Source organism: Podarcis liolepis, assembly GCF_965112155.1.
Source record: "Podarcis liolepis genome assembly, chromosome: 12".
Lineage (NCBI taxonomy): Eukaryota > Metazoa > Chordata > Lepidosauria > Squamata > Lacertidae > Podarcis > Podarcis liolepis.
The window spans coordinates 14,299,350-14,324,059 of NC_139563.1; the positions used below are offsets into that span (position 1 = coordinate 14,299,350).

The 24,710-nt window shown below is 41.4% G+C and overlaps 1 protein-coding gene and 1 long non-coding RNA gene across 7 annotated transcripts in view; both read right to left on the bottom strand.

Annotated features, from left to right (window-relative positions):
• Positions 1-1,217: 1,217 nt before the first annotated feature.
• Positions 1,218-7,640, bottom strand: LOC310689613. The gene is made up of 2 exons (XR_014517558.1): positions 7,542-7,640; positions 1,218-5,021 (listed from the first exon to the last, which is right to left on the bottom strand). It is a non-coding gene; the product is annotated as an uncharacterized lncRNA (long non-coding RNA).
• A 3,484-nt stretch (positions 7,641-11,124) lies between these two features.
• NCAPG2 (non-SMC condensin II complex subunit G2) overlaps positions 11,125-24,710 on the bottom strand; it is a 42,318-nt gene continuing 28,732 nt past the window's right edge. For 5 of the 6 annotated variants that reach the window (XM_083466667.1, XM_083466668.1, XM_083466669.1 and 2 more), the window contains exons 23-28: positions 22,928-23,112; positions 20,597-20,743; positions 17,529-17,632; positions 13,786-13,883; positions 12,786-12,891; positions 11,125-11,525 (exon numbers count right to left, since the gene is read on the bottom strand). In XM_083466667.1, the coding sequence (XP_083322793.1) occupies positions 11,474-11,525; positions 12,786-12,891; positions 13,786-13,883; positions 17,529-17,632; positions 20,597-20,743; positions 22,928-23,112 (692 nt within the window). In that variant the 3' untranslated portion in view covers positions 11,125-11,473. The remainder of the gene's footprint in view (positions 11,526-12,785; positions 12,892-13,785; positions 13,884-17,528; positions 17,633-20,596; positions 20,744-22,927; positions 23,113-24,710) is intronic. The other variant, XM_083466672.1, reaches the window with a different exon arrangement.

Consider the following 24,710-nt stretch of genomic DNA (forward strand, 5'->3'; position numbering starts at 1 on the left):
TGCAACATTTTTATCAACACTGATGATACAAAACACATTAGGAACAATTTTAAATCCTCTATCCTATCCCCTCAAAGATGGGGAATCTTTTATATAGTCAGCTGGTACCCCAAACTCCCATTTTCACTCTAACAATGGGAAACTTAGCAAGAGGAAGGTGTCACAATCCCCAAACTACCCACTCACATTTTTTTTGTTTTTGAAAACAACGCACCCATCATAGTGTTACAGATGGGCCCATTCTGAAGGCTCCAGGTTTGAACCTTAGCACAATCCCTAGAGCTGAAAAATATCATCTGATACCTTAGCGAGAGCTGCTGCTATTCAGAAGAGTCAGTATTGAAAGTAGTTCAATGACTCTAGCATAGGGGAGCAACATGTATTTATAAAGCCTATCCAAGTGAGTTCTCCACATGACAGGTGCCATGGAACCCGTTTACTTTAGGAGAAAGTGGGTAGAGGCTTTTTTCTCCCTTTCAAATGAAGCTAAAGTGTGGGGGATTCAAGACGGACAAAAGTACCACTTCAGACACATGGTTAAACAATGGAATTTGCTGCAACAAAATGTGGAGGGAAGTGACTATTAATGGCTACTAGTGATGATGGCTACATTCTGCTTTCAGGATCAGAGATGGCATGGCTCTGAGTACCAGCTTCTGGGCAACAACAGAGGAAAGTGGCTATTGCACTCATATCCTATCTGGGCTCTCCATAGGCATTTGGTTGGCCAGTGTGGGAACAGAATGTTGGACCAGAAAGGCCTTTGGTCTTACCTAGTAGCAGGGCTCTTTTTGTGTTTACGTGTTAGCATATACATCAGTTCGGTCATGTGCACTGTCTCCATGCCTGTACCAGGAATGCAAATGAGTCAACACACATGTAGCATAGGGTTTTCTACTGCCTGATGGCAGCCTTGGTTTATGCAAGCTATTTAAAGACGAGGTTAGTAAAGGAATACATTTAGAACAACAGGAAATCTTCTGCATCTGCTTCAAAAGCTTCTACCATGGGGAGAAAATTAAAGCTTACATGTGTCAGTTATGATTTACAAGTATTTTTTAATGGAGTGTGAACTACTAGAATAGATGAACAAAACTTTGATATCAAAGCTTACCACTGAGCAGTTATTGTTGTTTTTTCTGCAACTGACAGCAAAAAAAGAGACTAAAATCAATATTGGCATTGGTTTGGACCACTTATGCGCTGAATACAATCAATTAGAGAATGTGGAAGGATTTTTATTTAAAGAGAGGCAATGCAAAACAAAAGAAACCACACAGATATATAGTTCATTCAAAGGTGGTGGTGGGAGGGAATCATAGCAGTAAATCAAAGTGTTATTGAATAGCAAGTGATTGTAACAGAACTATGGCAAAAACAACAGCTACAGAAACCTTAAAATAGATACCTTTATTATGTTTACGTATGCATTGCTTGCACTGGCTGCCAATTCATTTCCAGGCCCAATTCAAAGTGCTGGTTTTGACCTACAAAGCCTTAAATGGCTCAAGATCGCAATACCTCAAGAACTTCCTCTCTTCATATGAACCTACGGAGACCCCAAGATCATCATCTGAGGCCCTTCTCTGTGTACCTCTTCAAGAGGTCCAGAGGATGGCAACACAAGAATGAGCCCTTTCTGCAATAGCTCCCCATTTGTGGAATGCCTTCCCCAGGGAGGTTCAGATGCCACCTTCATTATACACCTTTAAGGCGCCGTGTGAAAGTGTTCCTTTTTAATCAGGCCTTTGGCTGCTTGACATCCAATGCCCTTTTAAATGTGTTGGGGGAGGGGCTGGAGGCGGTATTGGTTTTTGTTCTTGCTTTTATGATGTTTCTTCGTCTTGTATTTTTAGATTGTGAACCGCCCTGAAGTCTACAGATAAAGGGTAGTATACAAATTTATTAATATAACAATAGATGGAGCAGGTGTCTGTTTTCTAGTAGAAACTCCTAGTAAGATCACATTGGTACACTTATGTTCTGCTTCAATTTCCTTCCTTCTAAAAGGAAGCAAGCGCCACTCCTTAATTTGCATTTGTATGTTTACAGGGTGTAGAGAAGATCCAGGGTTCACAGGGTATGTATACAAAGATATTAGAATGTCTATATAGAACCTGGGTGGGGCTATTTGACCACAGATTTCGCAGTATACTTGTTGGCAAAGTAAACCCAGCTGATCTCTTGCAGAAAGCAACAGTACTTGTTTCACCCACCAACTATGCCCATGTGCTAACTTTGGCTAATTTGTGGGATGGGGGAAGATGAGCAATATACATCCCTTTATTTTGCAATACTTTTATTTGGTCAGCTTCTTGTTATGATCTGAACATAATCCAGTTCCCACAGTGGCCAACTGCAAGCAGGACCTGAACACCAGAGCTGATTTTTTTCATTTGTATATTTTTTCATTACTTCTCATCTTGCAGTTGCAGTTATGTGTAACATGACATTGCCCTCTAATTAGGCTTTGGAACTTCCCGAGTGCCAAAATATCAATTGAAGCCTTGGGGAAGATATCATGGGGTCACTTCTCCCATTAGGTGTTTTAGGAAGTGCAGGCACCCAGGGAGGCTGCAGGGTGCTGGAGAAATATCTACGGGGGGGGGGGGCACACACAGACCGCCCTTGGCCTCCTCACAATGGTAAGATCAAACCCCATATTGACAACAGCAACAATAATAATCCCCAAGTGCCCTAAGAAAGACAGAAAAATGGAAGCCTCTTTCATAGGACAAACTGGATGACAGATTTTGGAACAGCACTGATGATAACCATCTTTAAGAATGGAGTCAAAGTGTACGGGGCTGACTGAACTCTTATTTGGGATTGTTTTCCACCCGTCTTGCTTGCTAATGCAGATGTGCTTGCCAGCATGAAGATAACTATTGTGAGTGGAATTCATATCCACCTTTGCTGGTTTAGTCTTCCCTCATAATTCAGGCTAATGGCCTCAGGATGATCCAGGATTAATTGCTACGCATGTGACCTCAGGAACACTTTGCACCAACTTCACCTGGCAAGACCACTGTGTTCTTTGGTTGGCAGGTCTATATGGGACATGCTTTCAGTCACCTTTAGGCAGTGGAGGCTGCTGTTAGGGAAAATGGGGGACGGCCCCACAAATCTGTCTGTCCCCATCAGCTTGCCTTCTTATTTACAACCAGTTCAAGGAGTGGTGGCCACCTGTCAGCAGCCTTTGTAGAACATCAGTGAGGAGGATGGAGACAAAAGTAGAATTAGTTCTGCGTGGATCCTTCTTCCAGGAAGCATGAAGAGGAAGACACTGGGAGGAAGGAAAAAAATGCTACAGGGAGCCTGCTAAGCTCCACCCCCACTGGCATCCTGAGCTTGTTAACCCTTTCATGCATGCAAGTGTGAGTCAATAACTGTATATTACAAATTTATTTGCATAATTAGTAATATAATATAATATAATATAATATAATATAATATAATAATGTGGTATATTGCTACCACTCAAAAAAAGAGAAAAGAATATTGACTAAGTCACAGATATGCACTAATATGTTAGGGACACGGGTGGCGCTGTGGGTTAAACCGTTGCTCAGTCCCAGCTCCTGCCAACCTAGAAGTTCGAAAGCACGCCAAAGTGCAAGTTGATAAATTGGTACTGCTCAACGGGAAGGTAAATGGTGTTTCCGTGCGCTGCTCTGGTTCGCTAGAAGCGGCTTATTCATTCTGACCACATGACCTGGAAGCTGTATGCCAGCTCCCCCGGCCAGTAAAGCGAGATGAGCGCCGCAACCCCAGAGTCGTCCGCGACTGGACCTAATGGTCAGGGGTCCCTTTACCCTTTACCTAATCTTAGAATAGAATAATAGAATTGTAGTTGGAAGGGACCCCATCTCTTGCCAGAAGACCTTCCTGAAGGAAGCAGAGTTCATGTTCAAAGCCAAAAACTTCCTGATGACACCCAGTGGTTTACTTTCAGTATTTCTCTCTCTTCCTGGGCCACAACCTTCAACAGGAAGGAATGATGCCCCAAGGCCCTTCAGCATCCTGCCCAGAGTCACTTGCTATATGTTAAAGATTGTGTCTGGCAGTATCGTTTATACCCACACGAATCAAAAGGAAGGGTTTGTGGTCAGTGGGCTTTATAAGGCACGGCAAGTTCTCTGTCACATCATGAATCTTTGCTCCTGGAAGACAGCACACCTCCTGGGACCCCCTGTTACCCCTGCCCACTGCTGCTTTTGTCCCCCTCAGTAGGGAGTCACCTACCACCACCAGACGTCTCTTCCTTCTGGCAGTAATTGTTTTGTACACAATACCTTACAAACCACCTCAGTGTGTTCTGAGGTCTGCAACTGCTGTTCTTGCTCCTCTGGTCCAGAATCAGAAACTAGATCACTGGCAGGGTAGGAGTTTGGGACCTCTAACCTGGACATATTTCTTCCAATCCCTGCATTCAGGCCAACATAATGAACTTATCAAGATATTATTAAGATAGGTTACAAAAGCAGGAGTCTTATGGCTTCAGAACTTCCTACTCCTTCATCTCAAATTGCTTTTTTTCAAACTGCAATTCTCCTTTTTCTGAGATCATTTCCTTGGTAGGTAGCAAGCAGGTTATCAGAATACTCATCCACTGCCAGTAGCCTTGGATCTGAAGGGCTTAGGTCAAGAATGGAAAACTATTCGTCCATCTCCTCCCATCTCTTCCTCCTGTGGGAGGTGGCAGGAATCATTCTGCGCACTCCACAGCCACCTCGGTGTGTCTTGAGGTTGACAACTGCTGTCCTAGCTCCTTTAGCCCAGAAATAGTGTCCAAGATGAGGGCCTGGGATCCATTTTGCAGCTCCAGTGACACAGCAAGGCTCCCGATAGCCTTGCTTCTGTGCACCATGTTCTTCCAAGGGTTCCTCTCCTGCAATGGGTGATCTTCCTCCTCTGTAGAGGCACCTCACCTGTGTTGCTGTTCCAACACAGTCCATGGCCTCTATCTAGAAATTCTGCATCTTGCCCAGTAGTTCAAAGTGTGGATGGGCTTCTTGGGACTTATCACCATAATGAAACACAGAGGAATATAAAATGCATTTTAACTCTAACTCTAGGAGTGGTGCCACAAATTAAGATGAATGCATTCATCTTCCTGAAAGGAAAAGATTGCAGAAATGTTTTCATAACACCGGCAGTGGGTTCAGAAGATTTTCTACAATACTTGGAGAGGAAGCCAGCAGATGTTAATATCCTGCTCAACTCACAGCAGAGGTAAATTTATTATTCCCCCCACTCACCCGCCCCCACCTTAAGCATTCAAGCATATTCCTGTGTAATTTTGCCAAATAGTTGCAGTTTACCAAGGGGGAGAAAATGGGAGATTGAGATTCTTCTAGATTGAGCCTCAGTGAGATATAAACAATATTGATTTTTAGTGATGACGAGTAGCTTGTGAGGTGCTATTTTATCCCCTAGGCCATAGCTAAATGATAATGGCTTTTACATGTTGCCAAAGAAGAGCAGTTGGAAAGGAGCTTTGAAAGGGAGTTGCATTTTAAGTCTCAGACTGAACTGCAGTTAGCGATTACCTGGGAGAATAGCTGGAAATAAGGCGTGTGGTTAAGTGAAAATGCTAATGCTTAGTGAGAGTTAACTGAAGACCTAAGCATCTGTTTAGTGTTTACATCAGCACATTTTGAGATGAGCCAATATTAACAAAAAGCCTTCAGGAATTAACATGCACGGAAATTTCTTTTGTTAGATGGCCTCCTCTCTAGAGAAATCAGACTTCAGAAGCATGGAGATCAGTTTTAGCATGACTTGCCTTTATGATCTAGAAAGTTTAGGGTATGGGTGGAGAACCTGTGGCCCTCTAGATACTTGTTGGCTTAGTACTCCCATCAGCCCCAGCCAGCATGGTCAAGGGACAGGGATGATAAGAGCTGTAGTCAGACAACATTTAGAGTGCTTCCCCGTTCTTCATCTCTGGTTTACAGAGAGATATAGCTGTCTGTGCCTCAGTTACACAGGCCCTGGTTGTTTCCAGACTAAGTTATTGCTATGTGTTCTATGAAGGGCAGCCTTTAAAGACAGTATGGAAACTTCAGCTGGTACAAAATGCAGCTATTCAGATACTGGTGGAGGCCCAGTGGTTGGAGCATATAGCATTATTGCTGGAACAGCTGTATTTGTTGCCTATTTGTGCTGTTAATGCCCTTTAAAGTTCTAAACTTTCTGGGACCAGGCTATTTGAAGTACCACCTCTACCCATATGAATCTGTGCAGGCCTTAAGGTCAGCCTCAGAACCCCTGTTTGCGGTCCTGCAGCAATCTAATAGACTGATGGGTATGAGAGATGGGGCCCTTTTGGTAGCGATTCCAAAGAGAGTTAAGAGATTGAGGTTCTGACTACATTACACAGCAAGTGAAAGAAAAGATTGCAGACATCAGTGCTGTAGCCAACACAGAAGTGCTATATGAAGAAAGAGGAAAGGATGAAAGAGATAGGAAAATGGTGGACAGAAAACTATGGGAGTGAAATTAATCCAAAGGAGAGAAGTTAAGATAACTAGCCAGACAGGCTGAGTTTCAGAAGCTTGACTCATCAGTATGAGTTTAAAAAAAGGAGAACAGTGAGACAAACATCATAAAGTTTGCAATCTAGGCAATTTATCCTTAACTCGACTTGAGGGATTATCTGGAGATAAAAAAGGATTTTAACGTAATAAAACCAAGACACATTTTATGATCCTATCATCAGGAAAAGGATGCAACTGAGCTCTACTTAACAACTGTCAAAAGTAGTACAAGAACCTCAAGAGAGTCTCCAAGATTTCTTAATTAGAGAGCTGGACCCGAGGAAAAAAGTCCTGTTTACCTCAAGCCTAATGTATGATCCCACCAGACAAAACGTTCTGCTCCATTCCATCCTTAAAGGACTACAGAGTTAATATTTGACTTATGTTACAGCCTTATATAAAAGGATAACTGATATTGTGTTTGAAAAAAGGAAACGCAGTTGTCAGTGATGAAATAGAGACACAGCAGAAATAGGAAAAAAGAATGTGTGTTGTGGCAGGGGAAAAACTGCTGCAGCGGCTCCCTGCTCAAGTTCATGGGAAAGTATAACCCTCTGCTGAATGAGATAAGGGAACTGAAAGCAAGCTCTGAAGAAATTAAAGATATAAAAGCCAAAATTAATTTCCCCAAGCAATCTTTTCAGAGTACCAACCTACCTGCCAATAGTAGAAAAGGGGAGGAGCACTGATAAATACAACACCAAGCACAGTTTTTAGGTGTTGCCAATAAGCAATAATCAGCTAGCACCAAAACAGGGACCATCTAGAACCACAAATTGCAATAATGTGTTATATCTTAACTCTGATTATTCTGACAGTCTCATGTGCCGTAGATGATGAGCAAACAGATCACTTATATTATTTCATTGGATCTAAGGCATTTAGATACTGATTTGTCCTTAGCATCTCTAAGTGGTAAACATAAAAAAACCAAGCAGGGAAAACAATAAAAAGAAAAGAAAGCCAGATACTACCTTCTAAGTTATAATGCCCACCTACCAGAGACAGGATGTTTTGTGGCTAGGACCCGTGATTCTGATGTACAGGAATTTCCCTTCCCTGCCACTCCTGTTACAGCCAGTGTGGCTCAGCTTTGGACCAGCTTGATCTAGATGAAGAAGTGAACTTGAATGTGGCAATAAAGCTGGCCATGGGGCTTTTAAGGCCCTCAGAATGCTGCAGTCATAACACTAGAGACAAGAACCACAGCCAACAGTGGACAATCAGCTTGGGACACCCTCATTCTTCTGCTTTTCTTCAACCATGGTAGAAATTAGTGGGCCTTGATATAAAGATCACACATAAATAAATCCAGCTATTGCCATATTACTGGCTAGGATAGAGGAGATGGTTTTATTCTTTTCTGGGAGAAGAAAGTTAATTAGAGTTTGTGTTAAGCTTCTGTTAATTTAGCCTACCTTAAGCTTTCTCTTCTCTTAACTTGTGGGGAGAGGCACAACTTATACCATTAGGATTTAAATTTCCCACCACTAGAAGTGAGAGTGAGCAGAGGGCCCTGGCTTTTAAGTTATGCTAGTACATTGGTACCTCGGGTTACATATGCTTCAGGTTACATACGCTTCAGACTCTGCTAACCCAGAAATAGTACTTTGCTTCAGGATGAGAACAGAAATCATGCTCTGGTGGCACAGCAGCAGCAGCAGGCCCCATTAGCTAAAGTGGTGCTTCAGGTTAAGAACAGTTTCAGGTTAAGAACGGACCTCTGGAACGAATTAAGTACTTAACCCGAGGTACCACTGTATTCCTGCCAGAGATGGTAATGCTTTTAGGCATTTCAGCACCTTTTCCCCTCTACAGAGGCAGGAGACCTCAGGGGCTGATGGATCCATCGGATTTCCAGGCAGCTCTGGGGAGTTTTCTGGCTGATATGACTGGCGCTCCTGTCAAAGCCCTGCTCAACAACTGGAACATTCAAATGGCTCAGGTTGTTGATGCAATCACCCTTGAGCGCCGTCTCCTGCTTCGTGGAGCAAGCTTGGATCACTGGTATACGCCAGATCTTAGGGTGAGGAAGCAAACTGGGGATTGCTCTTACATGAGTAGAGGAAAACTTGGGTCAGATGCAAATGAACACTGGTCAAGCAAGAAGAGAAAGGCATTTGAATATTCCTGAGTTCCCATACTATCAATCATGGTTAGGAAGAGTACCTCTTTGTGGATTAATTTACAGATATAGCAGCCAAGACCAACCATAATCTTCCTGCCATGCATACGTCAGCATTAGCTTTCCAGGCAGTATGGAGATTTCTGGAGTCAAAGAACCTAGCTATGGAATATTTCTAAACAGCAGTGAGGCAGAGTAGCACAACAAAATGCTTCACAACAAATGTCTCCTGTAAACTGATCTTGGAGAAGATCCCAAATTGGCCACAGTAGTTCAACTGAATCACACTGAATGGGCACAATGGAGGCAGAGAAGTAATATCAATTTTCTGCCATAGCCACCACCCAATAAGCTGTAAAATGTGTTCTGTAGTATGTTCAGTTGTGTTTCATTTTTTCCCCTTCCATTTGTACTGTATCACTTAGGATACTTGCATTTGTAGTTTAAAAAAAAATCCACGGAAAAACCAAATGTTTAGAACAAGCCTCCTATCATTGCTAGCATCAGCTCAAGTAAAGAGTGCTGGAGAAATTTTCCAGTGTTCTATTCAGAACATGGAAACAGTGATTAGTCCTACAAATCTGCAGATAACGCTCCTTCTTGACAGTATGAACAATAGACTCATTTTAAAGCAGAATGGCTTCCATTAGTCATTCAAAGGAACAAAACCAAGAAGGAGAGTCATGTTGCACGCAAGACAAGAATTTCAAGCTATTTTGTTTTAGTTTAGTGATACAGTTCTGTTGGTAGCAGAATTCTGAAATTTTGTTTGCATCAGCAAAAGGCTGAAGGAGACAAATCCCAGTAAGACTCATAGGACAACAATGAAAAAATTAAAATTTTCCAGTGCAAGAAACAGACAATACTGGGTATAATAAAGGAACGGTCTTGAGTCACGTCTATGGGTGCTTTGTATGTAAATAGTTCATATGTTCTATATAGGAAATGTGGAATAGAAGCTATTTGGAAATTAGGAAGTGACGCAGAACACTAATTGTACCCAAAACTCCCCTTAGTCCCCCAGTCTTTGACAAGACTCAAGAGAATAAACTGAAAATGATTATAATTTGAAGACTAGGCCAATAGTTCATTAAGGGTCTGTCCCAAATTGATGTGCTTCAGGATGCTAAATGCCCAGCTTGGGTTTGTATTAAAGTAACTGTTGCATTGAGGAGTTGGAAAAGCAAGTAGAACCATTCCAATGGGATATCATTAGGAACAATCCAGTTCGTTTGGGGTAGCACCTTTCATCAATGAGATACGGCAGGATAAGAAAAGAATTCAGAGAATGGCAAGAAACAAAGTTCCAAGGAAAGGCTGGAGGAACTTGTTACACCTTTTAATGTTAGGTATTTTTTTTTTGCATGTTCTTTTTATGGCTCTTTTGTGGCTGTCAGTGAGTGCATGAATCAACTTTCTGCTTTCTCTCCAGAAAACAGAGAGGTAATTTCAAAAAGTGACAGCACTTTTTGAAAAACAGCAACTGTGATGTAGGTGCAGGGATGGAAAGGAAACCAAAGAAATAAAATGCATGCTGTATTTGCTAGAACTTAAAGAGCTCCCAGAATGTATGAGAAATGATGACAGAACTTGCTAAGGAGACAGTCCCTAAAGACGATTCCTAATTAAGCTTTTCTTGCAGCAGTAAACACAGGCCGAAGGAGGAAGGCACTCACTCCACATCACACCCCCAACATTCCTAAAATGTACTCTGCACAGGCCCAGATGGCCAATGGAAGGCCCCCAGTTACAGGTAAGCAACCTGCTTTGCGGGGGGGGGGGACTTCTGCTTTTCCCCAATCTTGAAACTACAGCAACATTAATTCCATTGCAGACAAAATTGATTCCCAGTAGACTAGATCTGGTCTCATAAGAAGCCTGCTGGAATGTGGGGCAAAAGAGAAATAGAATGACTACAAGGGAGATGTTTCTTTGTGGGTGTCCTTTTGCTAGATTGGTATCTGCTTCTGCCTACAAGGCCACAGACCAGAGATGGGAAAACTATGGCTCTCCAAATGTTGTTGGATGACAACTTTTTGACCATTGGCCATGCTGGTTTGGGCAGATGGGAGTAATAGTTCAACATCATCTGGAAAGCCACAAATTCCCCACTCCTATTGTAGACAAAGAGGCATCATTTGCCAACTAAGACAAATGGAATATTTGCACTGGCATGTGAAGATGTAAACCTGTGACTGTGTGCATGCAGTAGCTGGGGGAGACTCTATTACAGAAACCTTTTTAAAGATTCAGAATGTCATAAATATGCTATCAGAATAAGTCAGTAGGACCATCTATACTGGTGATTGCATTACCTTTCAGAAAATATTACCCGGTATTCAATAACGGTATGTGAAATACCATATTAAAAATTAAGTTAAGACATTTCTTACTTAACAGTTACATTCGGTGAAAGATTTTGGTGCTGATCAAGCATGCCTCATGTGAATCGACCGATGTTTGCATAGTGATTTAATGTAAAGATCTGGATGCCATTCAAAAGAGCTTTTTTTTAAATATATACAAAAGATAACTCAAGGATCTAAGCCATATTTAAAGCAATGTACAAAAAATACTTTAGCATTTAAAAGTGTTTCTTCACAATTCTTACAAAAATGAATGTACAATTTGATTTTGTCTTTAAAGATTACCTATGGAAGCAGTCCCATGACAAGGAAGCACAAAGCAAAGCGGCATGGTTTTCCCACTCAAGGCAAAACACTGCACAGTTATGTCATTTGGCTCTCTGGAAGGGGTGTATTCATCTTCTTCACTGTTTCCTTAGTTTATATAAATAGTTACATGGTCAAGGACTTAATATTTCATCCAAAACACGCATAGCCGTTTCATAGAGAGTTCTGAAAACAAGAGCAGGGAGCAGCTGTGTAAGTTACACAAATGACTGGCAAATGAAGAGTTTTCCATTAACTAAAACATCTGCTTACTATGACATTTCTGATACTCTTATGCAAACGTATGGATGTCAGATTAAAATTAATTGCTTCACAGCACTATGAACTGGGTTTTGTACTGATTAGATTTATATCTCCTAGTCAAGGCCCCATCCTGGCGATCTTCCTATGCAGCAATATACTCTACGTATAAGGTTTTCTGTACCGAAGAGCTTAAGTAATTTCGTTGTCCCCGAAGGGGGCAATGACAATAAAGATATTATTATTATTATTATTATTATTATTATTAGGAGAGCATTGAGCTTTAAACAAAAGTACTCTGTTTCATATCCCCATTCCACACTGTTGTGTACACTGTAATAAGAAAGAAACTTGCACAAGATGCTAACGGAAACAAGCCATGTTACCTTTGATGGATTCCTAAGATTTTAGAAATTTGATGCATTCTCACAATGAGAAAGATACTGGGGGTAAAGTACTCAAAGTCTTTATTAGCTAGTTCCAAGTATTAAGAACATTGTTTGTTTATTAACACGGAGAGACGTGGCTAAGAGTATCCATTTGCAAATGGCATTAGCTGGAATCTTTTAAAGAATTAAATAACATACTGATCACCGAATCAAAAACCACTGATGCCTTCTATTGTATTTGATCTCATCTTGCATGACCTAATAAGTTCAATATACATGAAGTATGGAGAAAAGCAGAAGCTTTGCTGCTAACATATAGCTGCATGTGTTGTTCAAAAACTAAACAAAAAAGCCCTTTAGAATTGCAAGAAAAAACTGAAAGGCATTTCTTTCTTTCTTTCTTTCCATGCTCCGTGTGGGCCTCAAATAACTTATTATGCAACAAGATAGCTCAGTCGGGAGAGCACGAGATTCTGAATCTTAGGGTTATCTGTTCAAGCCCCACATTGTGCAAAACGATTCATGCATTGCAGAGGGCTGGACTAGATGACCCTCGTGGTCCCTTCTAACTTTGCAATTCTATCATGATACATAAGGCCAATGAGAAGATAAAATCTAAACTGCTTAAGACCAGACTGCTTCATATGGTTTTATGTACTATTATTGCAGATGTTCTGATATTTTTAATGAATAGTAGTATATCAATATTTTTGCAAATAAAATAATGCATTACACACCAGCACTAGTATATATCTTTTCTACAAAGCAGAACGTAAACATTCTACCAAAGGTTTACCTTTCCATGCTGCTACCATCTTCCTTGATAATCTCGCTGTATGATGTTAACTTCCTCTGAAGGGCAGATGCTATATCCTTTATGTATGATGGCCTATGCTTACCTGCTGAAAAACATGATTATGAAAACTAGTGAGCCTTACTGAGAAACAGAAATAGGTAGAACAGAAAAGGGAACAGAAACATTCCCCTAAGGTATAAAAGTAAATCCACTAATCATGGCTGCACTAAAAGAATCCTTTCAAGCTAGCCATGAATTCAATTGCTTTTTTAAACAGAGGCAATAATTTGTTCTGGAAATCAAATAGCATTTTGTGAAAAATAAATACTACAAGGTATTTGCATTTATACAGAATCTGAAGTTTTCAGTAAGTGTTAGATCTTTGCCGCCCAAAAGAAACCTATTCAGGAAAATGCTAGCAATTTGGTTTTTTACCCATTCTCCAATCATTTCTAGCACAGAATTTGCCCTTTTACTACCCCCCCCCCACAACACACTCAGAGTTCATGCTTTCATTCAGCTATCTATGAACCTCAAACTCTCTCTTCTGGTTTGTCACAGTTAGGTTTTTACCCCAATATGAATCACTCAACATTTACAGTTGTTAAACCTCATTCTCCATTTTAACACCTATACAAGCTAGCTTGCAGAGATTCCCTTGTAGCATTTCGCAGTCTGCTTGTGTTTCCAACATCTCAGATAATTTGACATCATCTGCAAACTTGGTTACTTCCCTGCTCACCCAACTTCAAATCATTTTTAACAAGTTAAGTGGCCTTGGTCCCTATACAGATCCTTAGGAGAGTCATACTTATCTCCCTCTCTTAGGAGAACCAGTTTACTTCCAATGCCTGCTTCTTGATCTTTTACTAGCAAGCTTTAACGAGCAAGCTTATTCTAAAGTCTTTGATAAGGGGCTGTCAAAAGCAACGCGGGAGTCCAAAAATCGGAATTAAACTTGTGCAACTTTCAATGATTTCAAAGTCTTGTTTTTACTCACCTTTAATTAAAGCAACAATGTACACAGTTGCTGCAATGCTGACAATCCCTTCAATTTCTTCAGACTCAATGGACTCTGTTAACTCCTTTAGAAAAGATCTAAGAATGAACGGAATATGCATTAAATATACAAGTAAAGAGGGGGGCGGGAAATAGCTTTCAGAGTTCTTAGGTTTAAGATCCTGTGCAAAACTCTTAATAACTTCAAGGCACTGTTACCAAATCAATTGCTGTCACTTCGCCCTCTCCAGGAACCTCAGAACAGCTACTTCCTTTCTCCACCTTCGGCCCAGTTTTCCCCGCTCCCTCCTACCTCAATCTTTCCACTTCAGCCTCTCTAGGCAGACCATAGCCCTAATCCTTTCCTAGTTAACTCTCTCCATTCCAGTGTATCTGGGTGAGGAGGTGGGCAAATAGGACAAAACACCACATCTCCATTGTTAGCATGACAATAATAGAATTCTCGAGTTGGAAGGGGCCATGAGGGTCAACTAGTCCAACCCCCTGCAGTGCAGGGATCTTTTGCCCAACATGAACTCTCGACTCTGAGATTAAGAGTCTCATGCTCTACCTACTCCACAAGCATTTAGAAACATAAAGTTACCAACCTAGTAGAACTAAATAGTCATTATATATATGTGTGTGTGTGTGTGTGTGTGTGTGTGTGTGTATGTATGTATATATGTAGTTAGAGGGAGAATCCTTCTAGATGTAACCCACTGTGATGGAAACATAAGTAAAGATGACAACATCCTTTGTATAATTCAGCAACTCGTGTCTTTTGCCCAACAGCAACCTTTACTTCCACAACAATCTCTAACCCAACTTGATCACATCCAATTTACTGCCAAAAATTCTCGTGCCCACAGTCTCCCTTCAGCTTCTCCCTTCAGCTCCCTCTTTTGGTTATTCCAATATATTGGTATACCATGTGGTCCTCACAGAGGGTCTTTTTCTAAATAGACCAATTACCTGTACTACAGTAAATGCTCTGCCCTGTTTGCAAAATACAGTCGTACCTTGGATCCCGAATGCATTGCGAGTTAAATGTTTTGGCTCCCAAATGCCACAAACCTAGAAGTGAGTGTTCCAGTTTGCGAATGTTCTTTGGAACCTGAACATCTGATGGGGCTTCCGCGGCTTCCAATTGGCTGCAGGAGCTTCCTGCAGCCAATTGGAAGCCGTGCCTTGGGTTCTGAACATTTTGGAAGTCAAATGGACTTCCGGAACAGATTCCATTTGATTTCCAAGGTATGACTGTATCACCTTTGCTAGAAATACATTGCTTCATGTATCAAATTACAATCACCCTCTTTACAATGGCAGCTCAGTTATCTTACAATTAACCCATAATGATGTTTCCTTCACTGTTAATCGTAGCTCATCCACCGACCAATAACCAAATTCAATTGCTCACCTCTCAAAGCGATTTACAATTCATGCTACAAAGCATGGATCCTTCCATGTACCAAAGTCTACCATTTTGCCATCCACAGAGTCCGTCCACACATTTATCCCTCGGCTATGCACCAGCAATATTTAATTAAATATCTTTCCCACTACCATTATTTATTTTGTTTATGAATTGCTTCCTCAAGCAACTCACCATGCAACAACATATATAAAACTGCCTGTGAACTACACCCTATCTGAGTGAGGAAAACCGAGTACAATCATATTCAGCTTCTCATGTTGCATTTGAAAGTGAAAATGGCAAAATATTCAGTCTTCTAGGAGTAATGCACCACTGCCACCCAATACACGCTCACACTTTTCTTACTAGGAAATAGTTCTCATGAGAAAGGAAGTGCATTTCAACACTGAGCTAAACTGATGACAAAGTATGGTTTCAGCAGCAATGGTTACAAGAAAGATAGATTTTAGATTCAAGGACTGTATGTGGCAAAAATGGTAGTTTCAAATGCAACAAGTTCCTGATCCCTGGAAACTGAACAATTCACTATGAGCTCTAAAACTGTGTTTTTTAGATTAATGTTGTCAAATACAGAAATAAGTACAGTATATGAATAGAAGTAAGTACATGAATAGTTAAACAGGTTCTTAGTAAATAAATTTCCAGCTTAAATCAAGTATAAGACTAGGGCATGTCATTTTAGAGGGAGAACCTTAATTTTTGCAAATTTCTTCAGTGAGTGGTCTTAAAACTGACTGACTGTCATTCTGCTCCAATACATATACTTGAGAAACTGAAGCAACTTGGAAGAGTCTTTGTTCATCCATTTTGTTCTAGGAAATGCATAGTAGAATAGGCTTCAACTAGATAGCTTAAAGCCCGGGATGGGGTGGAGTGGGAATAACAGTAGCTTGCTTCAAGATAAAGGCATTGACTGGAGAACAGCTTGTCACTTACTGCCAAGGCAGAGACCACCATGTGGGGGAGGAGAGTTCTAAGGAGGTGGTCTTCTTTCCTTTCTCTGATACAGCTGTCAAACTAAGCCAAGGAACACAGCCCAATTGCCTGGGGTTGGGGGCCCCACAGTGGCAATCTACAGTGCATTTTGATAAGGGCAACTGCATGTATCCCAAGCAGTGATGACCAAATACAGTGGTGCCTCACAAGACGAAAATAATTCGTTCCGCGAGTCTTTTCGTCTTGCAATGTTTTTTGTCTTGCGAAGCACGGTCCGTCGCAACTGCGCCTCTTCAAGCAGCTTTAAGAAAAAAGTGCAAGACGTTTTCGTCTTGCGAAGCAAGCCCATAGGGAAATTCGTCTAGCGAAGCAACGCAAAACCGAAAAACCCTTTCGTCTAGCGAGTTTTTCGTCTTGCGGGGCACCACTGTATGTATATTTAAAGTAGAACCCATTTTCCTGGATTTTTTAATTATAATTTTTTTTAAAAATGTAGGGTGGATCAACATTGCAGGCCTAAAATAGCTGTTTGTATTATGTTTGAAGAGTGGTAAAACTAGTCTTCAACATACTAGTGCTAAATTAAGGTTCCAGTAAAAAAGAAAGTATAACTAAATGCATTCAGGCTGCCATTATAAAGTGTAGGTCTGAAGGAGCTCTTAAAGGTAAAGGGACCCCTGACCGTTAGGTCCAGTCGCAGATGACTCTGGGGTTGCGGTGCTCATCTCGCTTTACTGGCCGAGGGAGCCAGTGTACAGCTTCCGGGTCATGTGGCCAGCATGACTAAGCCACTTCTGGCAAACCAGAGCAGTGCACTGAAACGCTGTTTACCTTCCCGCCGGAGCGGTACCTATTTATCTACTTGCACTTTGACGTGCTTTCAAACTGCTAGGTTGGCAGGAGCAGGGACCAAGCAACGAGAGCTCACCCAGTCGCATGGATTTGAACTACTGACCTTCCAATCGTCAAGCCCTAGGCTCTGTGGTTTAACCCACAGCACCACCTGTGTCCCTAGGAAGGAGCTCTTACCAATTTGGAAAATAAAGGAAGAAACAAATAAAAAACCTAGCATAAAAGTTGGCTGATAAGACATGGAGATCTGCCAGTGGATATTAACTGCCTTTGTATCTACAAGGAATTAAAGCTTGGCTCCAGTTCATACTTACCCCATCAGCTCTCTCTTTCGCATGCTCATGTAAAGCACTGCCATCAGCAGCCCACATCACACTCAAGGGTTCAACTGCATGGTACAGGGAGGGAAGGTACACTTGCTCCTCCGCAATGTGGGCAGGAGTACAAGCAGTGATGCAAAAAGAAATGGGGCTATCTGCTTTGCCGCATACATTTGGGGGGTGGGGATAGAATGAACTTACCTGACCACATTTGCTGACTTGTTCACTATTGCCATCAAAATACTTGAAAGTGGGGGGAGGTCTGAAAAAGACTTAGGTGGAGTCAGCTCTTCTGGAGTGGACGCCTAAAGCGGAAGAAACCCAAAGAGACCCTATTCAGGCAAACTGGAAGTGAATACACAGCATGCAAAGAATTTTGATACTTTAAGTTTATGTAATATTTCACCAGAACCGGAACAGCCAGAAAAAGAATTACTAGATGTCTACAATTAGGATTTTAAAAAAGGAAAGCTGACAGGCGGAAGGAGAATTCAGCTCCTATTGTCTCGTTACTTGATACCGTTATTGAGGCAAAGCATAGAGCCAGCCAATTCTTGCTCAGCCCCCTGCCATGTCCTAGAATGTGTACTGGAGATCTTATTTTTTTTAAAAAAAACTGGAACATGTGCATGCAGAATAGCACCTAATAACAAAAGTGCAGTTTTTCTAAGGATTAGGAAGCCAATCCATTTTATGAGTGAATGAGAGGTCATGAGAAATGGCTTTGGAAACTGCCATCCCCTTGACAAAAGCAGTACTTCCTACATGACATTATCTCAAACAGTACATTAGCTATTGTTGTGGCTTTGATAGGGGAATGAACACTAAGCTGTAACAGCTCTGAAAGGTCTGTTGCACCTGTTGGCATTCAGAGCAGTGTGAAGGTTGACAGTGGCTTAATAGTAAATTTAGGGGTCATAACTAACGGGGAACTGATGGCATAGTGCTTTCCTATTGGGTAGGAATGAGGGGAGGGTGTCCATTGACCAGCTTGAGGTCTGCACTGGCAGCTATCACTTGAAAATCTCATTCAAAGTACCATTACCAAGTCCTTCAGCTCTGTGTCGTTGACACAGCCCTTACTAAAGTGTGACTCTTCCAAATACGCTTTTGCCGTTCGGTTGAGTGAATTCCACATTTGAATGAGCAATGATTAAGTGAGGGAAAAAGTATGCATAGGAGTGTGTAATTGTTTTAGAGCTTTTCTAGCACTCATCATCAATGCAGCTACATTATTATTATTTGGCTCGTGTCCTCACAGATCTGCAACTTAACAACAATGAAGCTGCCATTTCTTGGGGACTTTAGGCTAGGGCCTGAAGAACGGTATGAAATCACATGACAGCTCGTATGAAGCTCAGATCTGGCCTGTAAGCTGCCTAGATAGGAGACAACTTGGAAGCCATACAATTCATTAGCCACTCTGAGCTCATCCATGAAAATACTACTACTACTACTAATAATAATAATAATTTATTGTTTCTATGAAAAAGAAATGGAAACAAATTGTGCAGATCTGAACAGACAGCTGGACTAGATGTGATGTTTCTAGAATCAGCCTTCACTCTACTGGTGTCCCAAGAATTTGCTTAGGTAGTGTCCTTTGTATGCTTGAAAACTGCCCGAACACCCCTCAGCATATTTCCCCAAAGCCTTGGTTATTCATAGGTCCTTGAGAAACTGGATCTAATACCAGTAAACATGTTACAGCAGAGCTGAGGCTTGGTATATACCCTGGCTGGGCTCCCTGATTGGGGTCCACACCAAACAAAGGGAATGGTAATTGTCAGGATTTCTTGCACAGAAGACAGCAAGGTGGATGACCATTCCTCCTCCCCCCCTCCCCAGTTTATGTCTGGCAAGACATTTATTTCAGATAATTTTGAGCTGCTAAAAAATATCTAAGTGGTATACAAAAACACAACACAGAAAACGTAAGTCTGTATAATAAAAACAAATGCAAACAAAAAAAAAAACCCAGTAAAACATTATTCTAAGAAACAAAGACAGAAATTCAGCAGCTGTGCTCCTCATCCAAGAAGCTAACTGTGATAGCTTTAAGATTTCTGGTGCAGCCTATGTCTCATTTCTTTCTTCTGAGGGGGAAGCACAGAGCAACAGACGGCAAAAGCTAATCAGAAGATACAGTTTAAAATGCTTCTTTCATGGTTGTTAGCAAAGAACCAGGAGGGAAGATACTGGTCCCCATGTCTCACCTTACAAAAGGTCACTGACAGTAATAATAGGGACCAAGCATTCCTTTAGCCTTTCAGTTTTGCAGAACATTCTACATTTTGCTCACTGTAATTTTGCGTGACGGATTACTGCCATGAGAACCTTCAGGCTGAATTTCAATTCCCATAAGAATGATAGTGAGACATGAAGCATTTCTAATAACCTTGAGGCCAAAATCTTTGACGTGTAGACCAGTGGTGGTTCCCCACTTACAGCAGACAGCGGCTGCAAGTCTGGAAAGTATTCCACACCACTCTCTCCTTTTCTTCCCATCACTGCCGCTGCCACCTTTATACTTCTTGTTTTAGGTGAGCAGAGCCACTCAGAACTCACATTTTCAGTTCAGGTAGAATCAATGCTTGTTAGAAGTCCCCCTCATCCCCAAACAATCTATCCAGCTTTTCTGAGTGGACATGTGGGCTTGAACATATTTTAAAGGCTCTTAGGAAGCAGAGTCCATGGAAAACAGATACTCCTAGCATGCTTCACAGTAGCAGTAGCTAAGCCTGTGGTACACTCTACATTAATTTGGACTATAGCTCCCATAATTCCTGACTCTAATGGCTGAGGCAAGCTACAACATCTGGAGGGTCACAGATTAGTCACCACTCTAGACCATCAACTGTATATAAGATAGGTAAAAAAAAAAGTAGCATTATTCAAGATAAATGAAAGGTAGTTTGTTAACTGGCACTGGATTTTTGTTGTTATATCTAAACTCTTCCAAAAACTGAAGACAAGCCAGTTTCTCCAACAATAATAAATTTATGGTAAGGTTATTAGACAATAAAAATGAACCACACTTTTATAGCTGTAATAAAAAGTGCAACAGCAAGCAATTTATATTCACTAGAATAAGAACTTGGATTTATGGTGACATTCTTTTTATAAAATACACTGAGTATACAAGTTAGTACAAAAAATATATCTCAGCACCAATTCACTAATAAACCTGTGCATGATCACTTGATACCTCCCTTTCCCTTCATGCTTACAAAGCATTTTCAGAAAGAAAGCAAAACAAAGCCTTGTACCTTGTGTTGCAAGGTGTAGCCTGTCTCGACTACTGTTGCAGCAAGCAGAGAAGAAAGGACTCCATGGTGAACAGCTGGACAAGTCAAAGCAGAACACTGAACCACATGTACAAATTCTCGAAGAGGCTCCTGAACAGAATGAATGAACTAGAACAAATAAAAAATAGTTTTATATTATATTATAATTCTGTTTATTTATATCCACATATTCCCCAGACTGGAACAACAAAGACAGTGTACACAAATTAAAATACAAATAAAATACAGAAGACAAACGTATAGAAGGTAATACAGTACAATGGTGCCTCGGGTTACATACACTTCAGGTTACATATGCTTCAGGTTGCAGACTCCACTAACCCAGGAATAGTGCTTCAGGTTAAGAACTTTGCTTCAGGATGAGAACAGAAATCGTGCTCCGGCGGCGCAGCAGCAGCAGGAGGCCCCATTAGCTAAAGTGGTGCTTCAGGTTAAGAACAGTTTCAGGTTAAGAACGGACCTCCGGAACGAATTAAGTACTTAACCTGAGGTACCACTGTAGTTTCCTGCCAACCTAGCAGTTCAAAAGCACAAAGTGCAAGTAGATAAATAGATACCACTCCAGTGGGAAGGTAAACGGTGTTTCCATGGCTGCTCTGGTTCGCCAGAAGCGGCTTAGTCATGCTGGCAACATGACCCGGAAGCTGTCTGCGGACAAATGCCAGCTCCCTCGGCCAATAAAGCGAGATGAGCGCCGCAACCCCAGAGTCGGTCACAACTGGACCTAATGGTCAGGGGTCCCTTTACCTTTACCACTGTAGTTAAAAAGTAATTAAAATGCAGATAGTAAAAAAAGCACATCACTATTTAAAGGCTGTTGCAATAAAACAGTCTTGGAACTTGGAACTGTTGGAACTTGCCAGCAGAACAAGAGAGTCAGTCTAGCTTCTCTAGGGTGGGAGTTTCAGAGTCTGAGAGCAGCCACTACCAAATATCCCTGTGAGGGTGGCAGGATCAAGAGAAGGGCTTCCCCTGAAGGTGTCAGAACGCGGGTGGGTTTGCATGGCAGAATGTGGTCCTGGGCCTAAGCTTTAGAAGTCAGGCTTTAGAAGTCATAAACAGCCCTTTGAATAAACAGATTTAGATTTCTCAAGGATAACACTTTCAGAGAGAACAAGAGTTATGAGTCTGTTTTCAGGAGTTTAATCATTTGGGCAGAGCTGCACAACTCAGAGCAGAGAAAATCTTCATGAAAGTCATAGCATCTTAAAAACATGTACCCAGTAACAGCAGTCTACAAAGAGCATTGAAGGTGAACTGCCTACTTTCATGTGGAAGAGGGAACAAGTCTCGCACCCAGTTCCAGCCAGCCCATGCAAGCAGTGCAGCATCACTACATCGTTTGAGAAAGTGGAGGATGGAAGGAAGTACATGCACTTTCCCATGTTGGTACTATGACACAAATCTTAGAACAGTAAAATTAATTAACGTGCTCCAATTCTTTGCTGCTTAGAAACAACCCAAATCGTGATCAACAGCCCAGTTCCAATAGTCTGTGCAGAATTATTTTTCCAATATAAAGAGTGTTAAAAGGCTCAAGAAGAAACAGGGTCATGAATCCTTATGAAACTGAAACTAAGAATTAATGCTGACAAAGGGATTAAACAACCTCACTACGAAATGGAAATACTGTATAGGAGTCAAGTAGCAGTGAAAGTGGAGGTAACACATTTCTGGCAAGGTTGCTATAAGGAAACAGCTTCGGAATAGTGGCATACAAAGCTTGAAGACACTACTTAAGCTAGTCCATCATCCTTTCACACTTGTACCAGCACTGAATTTCAGGCAAGCCCTTCATCAGAGACACAGGGGAGAAATCATGGCACCAACTTCTATGAAAGCTATTGAAAAGCCTGCTATGAAAACTAATGACCACTTTATCCCTTCATCAAGCAGTAATTTTGCTTGTCTGGGCAGATTGTTGGTATATATAAAATGTATACTGTTACTTCTTCCTTTTAACTGGTGTGTTTCTCTGTGTTTCTTTTTATGAGCTCTTGCCTTTCATTTTTTTAAAAGTTGGTTTAAGAGTAAAAGTAGGCATCAAAGGGACACACATTTCCTTGCTATAGAGAAAAATCAATACCCCCTATTTCTTTGGAGGCTATTCTCCCAAGTTATGGTATCTATACTCTTTCGTGAGCAACAGCCATGCCTGGCCAATACAGCCGTGATTGTCAAACGGAAAAGTGTTCACATCACCTTAAAGGTTTCACTCCCCAATAATTGTAGATAGAATAAGTCATTCATTTGGCAAGAAACAAGCTGGCCAACTTCATATGCAACAAATACCTGGATTCCTTCTTCACGCTGTCTTCTGAGTCTCAGTGCCATACATTCTAGAATCTTCTGGAACATCTTCTGAATATTGTCAAGAAGCTCTTCCCAGTCACTGCTATCAGTATTATGGGCTAAAGAAGCTTCAACCATCTCTCTCAGGATACCAAGTATCATTGGGATGCAGACATAGCCTCTGTCTAAGCAAAGAAAAACTGAATTAACTATCAGAATTCAGAGTTTAAGCTATGCTATGCCACCCCATATAACTGTCTGTCTGTCTGACTGTCTAATGGCCAATTAATTCCTGGAGATTATTGATCCTATGATCTTTCAATATTTATTGATTTAATTAATTTATTGCATGTATATCTCACCTTTTTCTCCAAGGCACTCAAGGTAAGGTACATGGTTCTGCCCTTCTCCCATTTAATCCCTACAACAACCCTGTGAGATACTATGTTAGGCTGAGAGGCAGTGACTGGCCCAAGGTCACCCAGAAAGCTTCATGGTATCCAGGGAGCCTGTGGCACAGTGAGTCAGTGTATCTGGCTGTTAACCAGAAGGTTGGTGGTTTGAGCCCATCCAGGGACAGCTGTGGGCAGAATTTCTGCATTGCAAGGGGTTGGACTAGATGGCCCTCAGGGTCCCTTCCAACTCTACAATTCTACGATTCTATGGCTGAGTGGGTATTTGAACCTTGGCTTCCTAGGTCCTACTCAGACACTCTAACCACTAAACCACACCAATGTCACAGGCATTCCTCACCAGTTTAGCTCCTATATGAAGTTACAGTACCCTGTGCACACTCTTTTTCTGCAAGGTAGCAAAACAGGATTTGACCTATATTCCCATCATGTCTCTTTCCACCCACGCCATGGATGCCATGTGTCCTACCTGGTTTCTTGCACATGTGCACACAGAATGCCTATTCATCCAGAAACAAAGACAGCCAAAGACTACTCAAGAATAGGCTTTCTTAGCCTGAAACAAAGGGCTGCCCAAGTGTCAACTTAATGATATACTCAGAAGAGAATATAGTGAATCTGCCAATTATGTGCCTCAACAGAGTCGAGGCTGCTGCATAGACACTGTGGACATCATAATAATAAAGGACAGAAGTGAGGAGCCTCAGGGTTGGAGAATGACTGTGGCTCTCCAAGCCTCTCTCTCTGGCACTCAGAATCTGTCTTCCTAGGCCATACGCCCTCAGTGGCCTGGCCAAGCATTTTTGCCCAACTGAAAAGTGTCCATGAACTCAGATAAAAGCTCTTGCTTAGAGAGGGGCATGTGAGTGGGTGTAGAAACTAGCCTACTCTACCAAAGGTAAAATTGACATTTGTTACTCTGCCTACCACTGACCCGTGGTCCATGGAAGGTTGTCCAGAAGGCAATGCGGCTTTCACACTGAAAAAGGACCCCCATTTCTAATACAGGAGAGGAACTGTTTTGGCTCTATGGCTTTACTATCCAATTAATGCACTCAGAAAAGGAGGTATTTTGGTGAAGTAGTTAAAAGAGCAACATCTTACTAGGTATATCCTGTAGGGTAATCATTGAACTGTGATTATAGTATCTGTGCTGGATTTGCTTTGTTCTCTGCATCAGTGACACATCACTGCTATCTAACTGCTTGCACAATATGCAGTTCAGGCCCACCTCTGGAACTAGTACTTTCTAGAACAGCATTTATAAAATTCATTTTAGTATCAACAGCTGAATTGCACAGTCATTATATAACTTATTTGTTATTACTGCGTACAGAAACCTACTTGTATCAACAATGTCTTACTACAAT